The sequence below is a fragment of the Bicyclus anynana genome, chromosome 25, assembly GCF_947172395.1.
Source record: "Bicyclus anynana chromosome 25, ilBicAnyn1.1, whole genome shotgun sequence".
Taxonomy (NCBI): domain Eukaryota; kingdom Metazoa; phylum Arthropoda; class Insecta; order Lepidoptera; family Nymphalidae; genus Bicyclus; species Bicyclus anynana.
In genome coordinates, this window is record NC_069107.1 from 8816976 (window position 1) to 8831333 (window position 14358).

A 14358-nucleotide genomic window follows, 5' to 3' on the forward strand; every position below is an offset into this window, starting at 1 on the left:
GGTAGGGTAGGGGTAGGGGTAGGAGTAGGGTAGTGTAAGGTAGGGATAGGGAAGAAGTGCAAATAAATAAATTAATGAGTCAAAGCGAAGCTTGAGCGGGTCCGCTAGTTATTTTATAGTTTTGTTTTGAACTAATTCTGAACTAAATCCTTATTCCTATCCGCGGCTAAACCGTTGTACCGATCTAGGTGAATTTCGGGACGTTGAAGACGAACGTAAACGACTATTTTTTGAGAAAATATAAAAAAGGGGTGAAATAGAGGTCGAAAGTTTATATGAATGTCTTTCATTGTTAAACCTTAACTTATGAAAATTCATACGGTTTTACGTTTAAGCATAACAACAGTGATAATTGAGGATAAAGTTGGAACTGACATGGGTTCAGTTAGAAATAAAAATAGAAAAAGTTACGCATATATATTTATTAAAATTATAAAACATACATACTAATATTCGTCATCTATATTACGCTTCTGATTTTAAAGTGCTAGGTGTGAGTTATATGTATGGGTAAGCTAAGATTATCTAATAGGTTTTTTAATCTGAAATGCTCAGTAATGGTAAGTCCCTAAGTTGGAAAGTTGGCGGTGTTAAACTCCGTGCCTCATAGAGTACGTTGAGCCGTTGGTCCTAGTCGGTCCATATCTGTTCGATAATTATTAATCTGTAGTTGTTTTGATTTCTGCGATTGGTAATATTGAATCTACCGCCCGTCTGACGGCTTGCGATTGGCTAGTTTCGCCAATGCCGCCAATATTGATCGACGCACGCGTCGCCACCATCGGCGTAGTGACGAAGCACTCTGAATGCTAGCCGGTTCGTAGCCGCCTCAGCGTGTTAAAAATTCGAGAACTTTTTTACCGCTGTTTTCCGTGAAAACATAAACTTTGTACCACCCTGGGTGATGTTTTGTGCCGTGCATGTAAAGGGATCCCGCCGTCAGTGAAGCATTGGACGTTCCAGCCGTTTTTCTGCCGGTCAACTGGGTGAGTCAATCATTGGTAATTGCAGATTTCATCACAACTATAGGTATAGAACGCAACCCCTGAACCAGCAACATATATATAATTACGGTCCTTCGATATACCCAACAGGAGGACGCTCTGTAGTTGCTCATTAAAATATTAAAATAGGCTGAAGTTCTCGATTTCGTCTCTGTAGTTGCCATTCGGAGAATTCAAAACAAAATTATTTATTAATAGTATACTCGATACGTCCATTCTACAACTTTTGGCTGAGTACCTGTAACAGTAAATAAAACATTGTTAAACCCTCAGTAACTCCGTGGTATGTGAGCCGCACTCAGCATCAAGAGGTCAGGGGTTCGATCATCACACGCTTGACTACCCACACGACTTCTTACACATAAGGTGAAACTGAATTATACTCGGACAAAGTCGCGGGCGTCTCTTATTACCATGAGAACAGTTCTACTCTTGTTCTATCTAAAAATCGTAACTTTTAACCCTTAACCAGCCGTGCCTCATGTCTCTTCCCATGGTGTCACTCCATGGATGGTAATAATGATGATAACAGGGCCAGGCTAGCTTAAAAAAAGAGGAGAGATCAATTCAGCTGCAAACAAAAATATATAGGCTTATTATAGTGTTAATGATTATATTAATGATAAAAAAGCTTGGCGTAAAAGTGTAATAAACGACTGTGTGCTTAGTTTTAAATAAGTTTGTAAAATGGTGGTAAACAAAAAAAAAAACCTTGGCTGAGTTTGTTGTGGGCTCTTCTCGGACCAAGGCGCGTTTGGAACCCTCGTAACTTTAGTTTTAAGTGAGACTGTTATTACCACCATTAAATTTAATTAAATTATGACATAATCTTGACCTTTCAAAGGTGCTTGTAAACTAAGCCTAATTGAAATAAATGAATTTTGACTTTTGTTTTTTTTTTAAATGTTATATTATGATGACATAGTTAATTACCGTTTAGCCCTGAATGTTGTCCCATTGCTGTTGACAGCGGAGCTGATGATGGTGGCGGTACTGCTGTGGGCGAGACTGTTGTCACCGGGACTGTGGCCGCTGTTGTTGCCGACTGAGTTGTTGTTGTAGGTGGTGATGTTGTTGTTGGTGGTGATGTTGTTGTTGGTGGTAAATCTTCTGTTGTTGTTGATGACGTTTCTTTTGTTGTTATTGTTTGCATGTCTTTGTTTCGGTTAACATAATATGTTTGTATAGAACCTAGAAAGCAAACAATATAAATTTGATCATTATTTTACTTTAAGAATATTTTACTAAAATAATAACAATTAATTTTTAAATCGGGAATTACTTTGCTCTAAACTAAGCAAAATAGTTGTGCTAGGAATGGGTGCATAATACTTAATAATATTACTAATACTTACTAATAAATAATAAGTGTCATTGCAGTGTTCCGGTGTGAAGGGCGCGGTTGCTGGTGTACTTACAGGCACATGAGACAACACGTGCTCGCGTTGATGTGTACAGGGCGGCACTGACAGGAAGTGTCATTGCAGTGTTCCGGTGTGAAGGGCGCGGTTGCTGGTGTACTTACAGGCACATGAGACAACACGTGCTCGCGTTGGTGTTTACAGGGCGGCACTGACAGGAAGTGTCATTGCAGTGTTCCGGTGTGAAGGGCGCGGTTGCTGGTGTACTTACAGGCACATGAGACAACACGTGCTCGCGTTGATGTGTACAGGGCGGCACTGACAGGAAGTGTCATTGCAGTGTTCCGGTGTGAAGGGCGCGGTTGCTGGTGTACTTACAGGCACATGAGACAACACGTGCTCGCGTTGATGTGTACAGGGCGGCACTGACAGGAAGTGTCATTGCAGTGTTCCGGTGTGAAGGGCGCGGTTGCTGGTGTACTTACAGGCACATGAGACAACACGTGCTCGCGTTGATGTGTACAGGGCGGCACTGATAGGACTTGTCACCTGCGTGAGCTGTAAAGTGTTTTGACGGTTATCCACTTACCATCCCATTTGCTTGTTCTGGCAACTGTTTCTTTAAAATAAAGACTTCATGTATTTCTAGAGAAGAGTTAGATAGCATAAGGCCGAGCGTCTGGCGCCTAAGAACGTAATGTCTCTGTCATCTCAAAGAAAGTATACAAATATAACTTTAATTTTTTTTTATTCTTTACAAGTTAGCCCTTTAGGTTACTTGCTATCGCTTCCACTCCATAGTAGGTGTTCATCTATGGTACGATTGGCTTAATAAGTTGTTGCTTTCATAAATTAACGAGGATCTAACCATCGCAGATCCTGGGTGTTGAAGAAATCTTACCAGGAAGAATTGTAACGGCTGCGTTGGCTGCTTCAATGCACTTTTGTCCTCGAAGGATTTCAAATTTAGATATTAGAAAATGTACGATGTCCAATTGTTTGTAAGCAATTACAATCTGAAAAATTAAATGTTTTAGTTTCACATAACTGAAAAGTTGGAGGTCCTTGCCCTGGACTGGATTCGAACCTACTACCTCCAGATCGAAGGTCATACTTCGGCTATCACGTTTCTTAAAAGACAAGTTGGTATAAAACACTATGTTGTCACAACATAATAATATCACTCGCGCACATTCTAATGTCTGTCTGTCCCCCCCTATCTCTGAAACTACAATGAAGGTTACTTTTGGAGGCAAGATGGAAAACACAAAAAAGAATTAACTGCATCATGTGACACATCAAATGAGAGGTCTTGGCGAGAGGATTTTAAAAATATTGTTTTTGTTATACAGCCAGACATTAAAATGAGCGCGAGGCTTTCCGAATCCTAAAAAAGACAAGTTATTCCATGTTGTTTTTGCAATTGTTTTTTTTATGATTCAATGTAAATTCTTCTGTTATTCAAATACAAACAACAAATTTTAATTAGTAATGATTTTTACATAATCAACCCTTTTCGGAATAGAAATAGCAGTTGTGACGAAGTTTTTTGAAAAAATGTCTTTCATCTTTGGAATCATTATGTTCGCTGCGGTACGAGGTCAGTTGACCTCGTACGTCTAGCGTCTTCAAGAGTTACGAGGTCAAAAAACCTCATGAACATGTTTTTAAGCTAGACGTACAACTTTGTCTTTGTACATAATTTTTCAGTGTGACCGTTAAAATTCGTAATTGAGGTAATTAAATATAACTAATATTATAAAGCTGAAGAGTTTGTTTGTTTGATTGATTGAACGCGCTAATCTCAGAAACTAATGGTCCGATTTTAAAAATTCTTTTAGTATTAGATAGCGCATTTATCGAGGACGGCTATGGGCTATATATTATTCTCATATTCCTACGGGAACGGGAACCACGCGGGTAAAACCGCATGGCGTCAGCTAGTAACTGACTGTGTGCGTGGCGGCACCTGAACTGGGTCCTAACTGAAAATCAGTGCTGCATACTTTTTTTATTGAAAGTATCCGCCAAATGCTGAGTTGGGGCCTTTTTCTAGGTTATGCCACATATTACAGGGCATTCTTTAGTGCTCCACTGTTTGAATGGACAGTTAAGCCATAATAAGTTATAATTTAGATTTAATGTGATATGTGGCATTACTTAAAAATAAATATCTTTTCTTTCTTTCTTTCTAACTTATAAGAGTGGATAAAAACTGTTATTTTTGTACCTGGAACTTTTCTGCATAATGTGGATGAAACATTGAGACGGGATTTAAATTCGTGTCATTTATTACATTGACACTTTCTAATTCGTGTATAATGTATTTCCTTTTTATCTCTTCGGTAGATGTGAGTAATTTTGTCACCCCTAGAGACACCGGCACTTGGTACACTCTGACTGTTGCAAGTATTGCATTCAATCTATAAAACAGTAAGTAGGTAATTAACTTGATTAGAAGGTGAATATTAGTTGTGTTCGGACCACAAAAAATAATTATTATCAACTCATAACTCTCACTGCTGAGCTCGAGTCTCCTTTCAAAATGAGAAGGGTTATGAAATTAAATGAAATGAAAATGAAAATATACTTTATTGTACACCACAAAGAAACATACAATACAGAAAAATAATGGAAAAAAAGAAAATGCACAATAGCGGCTTTATCGCTAAAAAGCGATCTGTTCCAGGCAACATAAGGAAGAAACTAATAATAAAAATTATAAAAATATAGGCTAGGGTGTACAGAAGTAATATATAAAAGAAAATAACGCATAAAAAAAAGAAAATAGTTAAACAATACGATACATATACCATATAATATATACTGTATATTTATACATACATATACGAGTATATATCTCACCTGATGGTAAGTGTAAATGTGGCCTAAGGTGATACGCGCTTGCCTAGAAGATGCCTATTCACTGTCATCTTAAAGATGCAATTTATCAAACAAACAAAAATATTTCCTCGGTTTCGCCAGAATTCGACTATCTGATTTGTACATGATGATGGAACCGCTTCAAATGAAAAGAAAGTATAAGAAAATAAAAGAATTTTAAAATTAATTGAAATTACAATTACATTTCGTTGTTTTTCTCATGATTTATGCACAAATATTTATAACAGTAACTCTAAAAATGGACGACTTTTCTTTTACCACTTACTCTATAAATTTACTTTTACCACTTACTCTATAAAAAATCCGTACTCCAAGGTGAAACAGCCATCCTCCACTAAACCATGGTCGTAAATGGGAGAGATCAAGTTTGCTTCGCCGGCTTTGTTGAAATGAAAAAAGGCTAAAATCCCTATAAAATATGTAAATACGTTTATGTTATTATGATTCATAATAGTAATTAATCAATTCATTTCAAGTAGGAAATAGGTATATGACATTTAATAAATAGGGATGATGACAGTTTTTAAATTGTATGTAAATTAGAGTTTTCTATAAGTATAGCAATTTTCTAAAAGTAACAGGATATCTGCGATCATTACTTTCAGAGCTACAGGGATTCAAATAGTCAGATTTGCGGAACTGCCACGCATCCCTGAAAAACGCCCATACAAAATGACACGAATTAATGACGTCGTTGATTCGCTGATCGTTAGATTTGTATAAGTGATCAAACAAAATTACAAATATCTTTGTTATTTATGCGTTTATGAATTTTCATTTTAGAATTTTCATCTAATTACGATACGAAAATAATATTAGTAGATTTTGAAATTTTATAATCTTACTAGTAGACGCCGCGCGGTTTCACCCGCGTGGTTCCCGTTCCTGTAGGAATACGGGGATAAAATATAGCCTATAGCCTTCCGCGATAAATGGGCTATCTAACACTGAAAGAATTTTTCAAATCGGACCAGTAGTTCCCGAGATTAGCGCGTTCAATCAAACAAACAAACAAACAAACTCTTCAGCTTTATAATATTAGTATAGATTTATTTTTCGATTAAAGTCAATCTTTGTTTTTTACATATTAATTAGTTAGTATTGACCTTATTTACCCGAATGTATCATAAAAATCAATATAATTAAACCTAGTCATCATCATTATCTCCGTAGACCATACTCTAGATGGGACGATGATATTAAGGAGGTTCGCGAAGTGTGGTAAGGAAGCAAAAATTACTCTATTTAAAGCATATTGCCAAACCTTCTACACCGCGAGCCTGTGGGTTAACTACACACAGAAGTGTATGGACACCCTAAGGGTGCAATATAACAATGGGTTCAGGATGCTGTTGGGGTTGCCCCGGTTTTGCTCAGCGTCAGGAATGTTTGCGCAGGAGCGGACAGACGATTTTTATGCTATAATTAGAAAACGAAAGTCATCCCTCCTGGCAAGACTGCGGGCGAGCCCCAATAGGATCTTGAACATGTTAGCAAGCAAGACTGACTCGCCGATCCTGCAGAAATTTATTTCTGTTTTGGTGCGGTGAGATAGTTTTTATTTTTATCTTAAATGTAATATATGTACCTACTAACATAATTTTTAAGTTTGTAACTAACCAATGGGCCTTTGTAGCCAAAAATAAAGAAATTATTATTATTATTATTATTATTATTAAAAAAATTGCAGGCCCACAATGGCTTCAAATCGCTATAGACCGGGAAAAATGGAAATCATTTGTAAGGGCCAGGCTCAATAAAAACACAGCTTTTGGTAAAATCGGCTTATTTCTTTGGATACGTGTGTGGTGACCGTTGCTCGGGTGAAGTAAGAGTCGTTGGTTTTCAAATTGGTTGTCAACGAGTGACGTTTTGATTTTTCTGACATTAAGTGACGTTTGCTGTCACCACACGCGTTCCATTTCACCATTTATTTAAACTATATACATAATACATTTAGGTACATAATATTATTAATACGCGTCGTTAACACTCTCCACCCCAGTGCGCTTTAGCACTCGCTCCTCACTGGTAATATTGCGACGCGTGCCACCAGTCGCCTTAGCAGCCCCGACTTCGCCCGCAAGTCCAGAAGTGGTCAGCCAGGAGCTGGAGAATGTGCGCCATTGCCTCCCCAGGAACCTGCCAGAGTCGTTGCACTCCCGCAGTACGGGAAGGTTTGACGAGGTACCTAGAATGAAATGATTAGACGTGATGGCTTCTGCCGCGGCGGGTAAGTAAGTGGCCGGCTGTTGACAATCTGCTCCACCTCCGCTATCAACGTGAGCAGAACCTCTTCTTTCAGGGCTTGTTCTATGAGCTTTGAGAGCTGTCTTCAAGTTTTTAATTAATCTTTCCCACGCTCCACCCCAGTGGGGACAACGTGGGGCTGTGAAGGTCCACATAGTTCCAGGATGACGCCCGTCCGGTTGCTTGACTTCTCTTGGGATTCCAGGTTCAACGTAGATGCGGCCACCCACTCGAAGAATGCCTTGCTCGTCAAAGAATGGTGTTAAGGTAAGTAATTTATTTTTCTTTTCTAAAATGTTTTCTTTTTTCAGGTGTTCCAGGTCTTCAGCAAACGACTGAGCTTGTGCGTACAGCATCAACATCAGCTCCACTCGCGCCATCTTGGCACCATCTACTTCACCGGTAAGCTTTTTACATATTTTATCTTCGAAAGCCAACGCCATGTATGTAGATTTCAACAGCCGTAGACAAGAAAAGAAACTCTCAGGATCGGGACAGACAGGTAAGTAAGTGAACTTATTTTCTATCATTATCGTAGTTACACATTCTGTGTTATACATTTGCTCTGTTTCAGTACCAGTCATATCTTCAGGCCATTCATCCGCATCGCAGCATAGAAAAGTAGGCCCGTACAGCCATGCGCCGCTGAATAAGGTCATATCACACACTTCTCTCGTAGCCGCGTCCGCGACATTTAGTTTTGTGGGTATATAACGCCATTCGCTTGCACGACTATGTTCGTCTATTTTTCCCAATGGATGTGCTACGAACATTTTATAATTTCGCGCGCTATTTTTTACCCAGTGTAATATAGTAGTTGAATCGCTCCAAAAATATTTTCTGTGCGGCTTAATTCTATGCTGTTTAATTATGGTTTCCGCCAATCTAGCTCCGACAGCTTGAAGTTCTAGCCGGGAAACCGACAGTAATTGTTTTACTGGTGCTACCTTATATTTACTAGCATTATAGGCAATGCGTATTATCTTATTTTCTTCCCAACGCCAGTATGCGACGGCGCACATCGCTTTTATTGACGCGTCGGTATAAACATGTAATGTAAGTTTCGAGTAGGCATTATAATCGCTTGCACTGTTCAGTGCATCATTCACTGCGTTCTCCATCTCGCTCGCGCACGCTGCTGCGCGATAGTGACGCGGTAGGTACATCTTATCGATGCATTTTGGCAACTTTAAACATTCGGTCCACTTATAATAAAGTTCTTTATTAAGTGGTTCATTCCAGTCGATTCCAGATCGCCATGTTTCTTGCAATAATATCATATCAGTAGGTATATGCTTGAAAGATACGTTGAAATCTAACGTATCTATGTTAGGTAAACACATGATGCCTAAAGTTCGTTCGGAGTGCTGATCATTATTGGATTTTATAGCACTAGGTTCTAATGCTTCAGTATTTTTCCACGGCAACCCAACATGCCACCTTCCTTCCATTAATTTACAGGTTGGTTCCAGATGAGCCCTAGCCTGCAGGTCATCGGAGTTCTCTCGCGGCTCAGCGGTTATACTTAAAGATTCAATCGCGCATAACTGCCGTACCTCTTCATGAATCTCGGGAGGTAAGTATTCATTTTCTATACCTGTATTTTTGTGATTCGAGCTGAGAAGGAGGGATGAATGCAATGAGCTGTATGAGGTTTCGCTGGTCTGACCATGGATACACCACCCAAGCGGCGTAAGTGTTGCAAAAGGTTCTCCTGCTTTGCCTTCAACTACTTGTAGTGGTAATAATAAATGATAATTATCTTGCCCTATCAATATTTCGGGCTTATAATGTGCGAGATTAATTTTATTTTTTACTTCAGATAAATAATCGTATCGCGTAATGCATAAATTCGAGGAATCTTGCGCAGGTAAACTCAAGTTGTCTACACTATTTCCCGTTAGCGAGTATAGTTGGCCGTCTCTGTTTGTCACAGTAAATTTCAGTGACTCGCTGTCGCATTCTATTGCATTGTTCCATGCGCCACACACGCGCATCTTTGTGTGACGTCCGTGTAAACCAACGCGCGCCGCCAGCTCCGAGTTTATTAGTGTGACAGTTGATCCGTCGTCGAGTAACGCGCTTGTAGTCTCGGTTCCGCTCGGTCCATGTATGTGCAAAGTTACTACCTTTAGAAGTACATTACGACTATCCATAATGTGTGTTACTTGCTGCGCTTCCGTGTTCATCTCGCTGTCGTTCGGTCGAAACTCGGACTCAGGCGCGGCCGTGATGTTATCATTTCGTAAATTGTGGTTATCGTAGTGCAATAATCGGTGGTGCGCCTTACCGCAGCCGTCCTTGTCGCACCTAGGCGCCGGGCAATGGTCTCTGTCGTGCTTAATAGGTGCAAGACATTGAAAACATAAACGATATCGTTTCACGTGATGCCAGCGATCCTTGCGTAGTGCCTTCTTAAATAATTTGCAGTCCGGTAGATTGTGAACTTTGGACCCATCGCGATCGTTACAGTAGCTGCATTTTATTCTTACATTTGTGTTAGACTCGCTTTGCACTAATACGTTATGCGACTTCGTGTAGTTTTCGGCGTATGGTTTTCTTTTATAACTGTGCTCGGGCTTAATGTAATTAATAATACTTGCGGTTTTTGTTGTTTTGACTGCTTCGTCCGTTAAAAACTCAGATAGTATGACGAGCTTAGGCTTTGTTCCGTCTATAATACGCGGATAACTGTAGTCCGTCCATTTTGCTAACAGGATCGTCGGGAACTTAGCTAATACGGCCGACATGATGTTCATGTTTTTCAGGTACTCATCCTCTCCGATCGCGACGACTGCTGCCACGAAGTTCTGGATCTTGACCGCGAACTTGACTATATCTTTATGATATTCGTCTGCTAAGGTGGGTAATTTTTGTACATCCATTATTATTCTGGAAATAATTATATTTGGGTTGCCAAACTGTAATTCCAGCGCCGACATTATTTTGTCGGGGGTTGTGGCTCCAATTAATAACGCCGTGACCGCCTCCTTGGCCGGTCCGCGTAGGCAGCTCCGCAGTCTCCATAGATTTTCTTTTTCGCTGAAACTGCAAACCTGCGTGGACTCGTCATATGCCTGCTTAAAATGGAGCCACTCCATCGGGTCACCCATAAATACCGGTAGCTCTTTTTGCAAGCTGTTACGGCTGATGTTGCTTGGGGCGTTGCGCAGAGAAAGGGCTGCCATATCCTTTATAGCTGTGGCCAGCGTCTGGAGCGTCCCTTCAGTGCCGCCGCTTGCTGCGACGGGCGGGCACGGCTCGTGTACAGCGGGCCGTGCTGCCTGCTCCTGCTGGCTACGGTCTAGCCATTCCTCTACATTACTAGTAGTACGCACCTCATCTTGTGGACTGTATTCATCTTCGTCATCTAGCGCCGCTACTTCAGCTTCTAACCTTTTATTTATTAGTTCTTTATCAATGCGAGCTTTTGCCTCCGCTGCCGCTAGCTCCAGCTGTGCCTTTTTCGCCCGGATGGAGGCTGAGGACCGCTTTGAATGTGCAGAAGCCCTGCTACGTGCAACTGATATGTTGCTTGGGCCACTAGGGCCCGCTTCTGCAGTATCAAAAAGTTTTTTCCGGATTTCCTCTTTAATGAGAACTTGCCTTTCGATTTCAGTGTCGCGGTGTTTCTGCTCCCGTTCCTGCCTTCCTTCGGTACGCGCAGGATTTGCCATGATGCTTGGCGGCGGAGTTTGAAACATACCTTTTATCGGCTCAAGATTTGGCTCGAAGACCACTTTGTAAGGGCCAGGCTCAATAAAAACACAGCTTTTGGTAAAATCGGCTTATTTCTTTGGATACGTGTGTGGTGACCGTTGCTCGGGTGAAGTAAGAGTCGTTGGTTTTCAAATTGGTTGTCAACGAGTGACGTTTTGATTTTTCTGACATTAAGTGACGTTTGCTGTCACCACACGCGTTCCATTTCACCATTTATTTAAACTATATACATAATACATTTAGGTACATAATATTATTAATACGCGTCGTTAACATCATTGGAGGAGGCCTTTACCTGAGGGGGGTTCCAGCAAAATATAGTTTTTTTTAAATAAATACCATAGAGTAGTTACATCTTAATTTTTAAAAGTAGGTAATTCTCACAAAATTGTATATTTTTTTTTTTTTTTTTATTCTTTACAAGTTAGCCCTTGACTACAATCTCACCTGATGGTAAGTGATGATGCAGTCTAAGATGGAAGCGGGCTAACTTGTTAGGAGGAGGATGAAAATCCACACCCCTTTCGGTTTCTACACGGCATCGTACCGGAACGCTAAATCGCTTGGCGGTACGTCTTTGCCGGTAGGGTGGTAACTAGCCACGGCCGAAGCCTCCCACCAGCCAGACCTGGACAAATTAAGAAAATCTCAATCTGCTCAGCCGGGGATCGAACCCAGGACCTCCGTCTTGTAAATCCACTGCGCATACCACTGCGCCACGGAGGCCGTCAAAATTATGTATGTTTGTACTGGAAATAAAAGGCTTTTTTATTTTATTTTATTTTATTTATATTATCATTATCTAAGTAATGTAATAGATATAACAATATAATATAAATTTAGTATATATTTTTTTAATTTTTATAATATGTAGTTATAGATTTTTAGGTACGTAGTTTTAATATTATTGTAAAACTTTATAAAATTGAATAAATGAACCATTTAACTACATAGTAATGTAATTAATAATGTATGTAATTTACTTTTTCTCTCTATTATGTCTACACCCGTCATTAATCTCTTTTTTGATTGGTTGTCTGGAAGAGATTAGCGATAAGGCAGCCAATATTGTATATTTTAGTTTTAAGGTTAATTGCTTGTTATATTTTATTTTTAGTATACAATAAAGTATATTTCATTCATTCATTCCGCCTTTTTATAGGCCCACTGAAGCCTCTCCCACTCAATATGCTCTGCCCTCGCTATGAGGTTGAGGGGATTTGGTGTTTGAACAGCGCTGCTTCAGTGCGAGCTGGCGGGCTTAGGCTGATTAAGGATGATAGTCGCGCGGCAGGGCTGTGTCCCGCGATTGCCGCGCTGTGTTTGGACGGCCAATTCGCACGTATGCCGCGTGTTGCTCTACACCAGTATCGCGGCAGGATTGTGTTTTATGTTATTTATCTTTTTATGTCAACGTCGTGTGTCGTCCAGCCCCAGAAGGGGGAGAGTGAGTATCAAGGGACAAGGAGCGAAAAGAGAAAATAACTTGTAGGGAGTCAAGAAGGCGTCCCGGGAACACGCAAAGAGCAAGTACCGGGTTCGCCCTCCCTCGATTCGGCCCAAATTACCGAGAGGTTGAAAGGGCCATGGGAGGTGGTGGGTATACCCTTTTTATGTAATTTTTGGTTTGCTTACATCGAGTCCTAAACGGATTTGGGCTCTAGTATAGGTAGGGTCTTTCTAATTTTTATTATTTTTAAGTTCATAGTAGATTAGTATTATAGTATTATATAGTAGTAGATTTAATTACAGTATTGTCAACGGCGAAGGGTGCGCAGAAAAACTTTAACAAGTTTATGTGTGCACCTTTTAATTTTTATCATGTAATTATTATATGTAATTAAATAAATAAATAAATAAAAATAAAAAAGGTAATTTGTACGAAATAGCGGTAAATTAAAAGTGTAGTTTTGATAAAATCCAAACATAATTATGTTTTTGACAACCTTAATAATGTTCAAAAAAACGTTATATTACATTTTTGTCGAATTTTGTCTTCACGGTGGCTTACGGATCCGAGACTTGGTCGCTTACTATGGGCCTTATTAGAAGGCTCAAAGTCACTCAGCGTGCGATGGAGCGAGCTATGCTTGGAGTTTCTCTACGTGATCGAATCAGGAATGAGGAGATCCGCAGACGAACCAAAGTCACTGACATAGCTCAGCGAGTCGCGAAGCTGAAGTGGCAATGGGCGGGCCACATAGTTCGAAGAGCCGATGGACGTTGGGGTCCCAAGGTGCTGAAATCGCGACCCCGCACCGGAAAGCGCAGTGTTGGGCGACCCCCCACTAGGTGGACCGAGGATATCAAGCGGGTTGCAGGGAGCCGCAGGAGGCTGGCGGCTCGAGATCGTTGTGCTTGGAGGTCCAAGCAAAAGGCTTATGTCCAGCAGTGGACGTCTATCGGCTGATAAGGTAAGGTAGGTAAGGTGGCTTACCCTTATCGTCGTGGTATACCCATTTTCCGCCAGCACTTTCGTCAGTCCACCAACTGCAGTTTTTGCGGTTGAAGTCGCATTTTAAAGGTGCTGAAATTAATTAAAATAATTACTTTCATAAATATGTGAAAGGAGAGTATGAATTACTGATTATTATGCATTCTGTAGTATAAATATTAAAAACAAAATTTACAGCCGACTCAAAATTCTGTAATACTTTCTACTAACTGATTACTTTGAAGGAGGTGCCAAGCCGGTAATCTTTTAATTCAAGGCGTAAAGGGAAGTCTCGTAACCACGAACGGCACCTAGGGCCGGACATTCGTATTTTTTTAAATATTTTTTTTTATTCTTTTACAAGTTAGCCCTTGACTACAATCTCACCTGATTGTAAGTGATGATGCAGTCTAGATGGAAGCGGGCTAACTTGTTAGGAGGAGAATGAAAATCCACACCCCTTTCGGTTTCTACACGGCATCGTACCGGAACGCTAAATCGCTTGGCGGTACGTCTTTGCCGGTAACTAGCCACGGCCGAAGCCTCCCACCAGCCAGACATGGACAAATTAAGAAAATCTCAATCTGCCCAGCCGGGGATCGAACCCAGGACCTCCGTTTTGTAAATCCACCGCGCATACCACTGCGCCACGGAGGCCGTGAAAATTAAAAAAAAATAATTATTG

The 14358-nt window shown here is 40.4% G+C and overlaps 1 protein-coding gene and 1 long non-coding RNA gene across 3 annotated transcripts in view; one reads left to right on the plus strand and one right to left on the minus strand.

Annotated features, from left to right (window-relative positions):
• Nucleotides 1-407: 407 nt before the first annotated feature.
• Nucleotides 408-14358, minus strand: part of LOC112049585 (uncharacterized) — a 15104-nt gene continuing 1153 nt past the window's right edge. Inside the window, exons 2-7 of one of the 2 annotated variants that reach the window (XM_052889296.1) lie at nucleotides 13677-13766; nucleotides 5561-5678; nucleotides 4596-4788; nucleotides 3267-3381; nucleotides 1938-2195; nucleotides 408-1242 (exon numbers count right to left, since the gene is read on the minus strand). In XM_052889296.1, coding sequence (XP_052745256.1) covers nucleotides 1196-1242; nucleotides 1938-2195; nucleotides 3267-3381; nucleotides 4596-4788; nucleotides 5561-5678; nucleotides 13677-13766 — 821 coding nt within the window. In that variant the 3' untranslated portion in view covers nucleotides 408-1195. Of the gene's footprint in view, nucleotides 1243-1937; nucleotides 2196-2850; nucleotides 2924-3266; nucleotides 3382-4595; nucleotides 4789-5560; nucleotides 5679-13676; nucleotides 13767-14358 lie in introns of those variants that run through there. The other variant, XM_052889297.1, reaches the window with a different exon arrangement.
• On the plus strand, nucleotides 9112-12385 carry LOC112043042 (uncharacterized). Its single transcript, XR_008252120.1, has 3 exons — nucleotides 9112-9629; nucleotides 10288-10381; nucleotides 11139-12385. It is a non-coding gene; the product is annotated as an uncharacterized LOC112043042 (long non-coding RNA).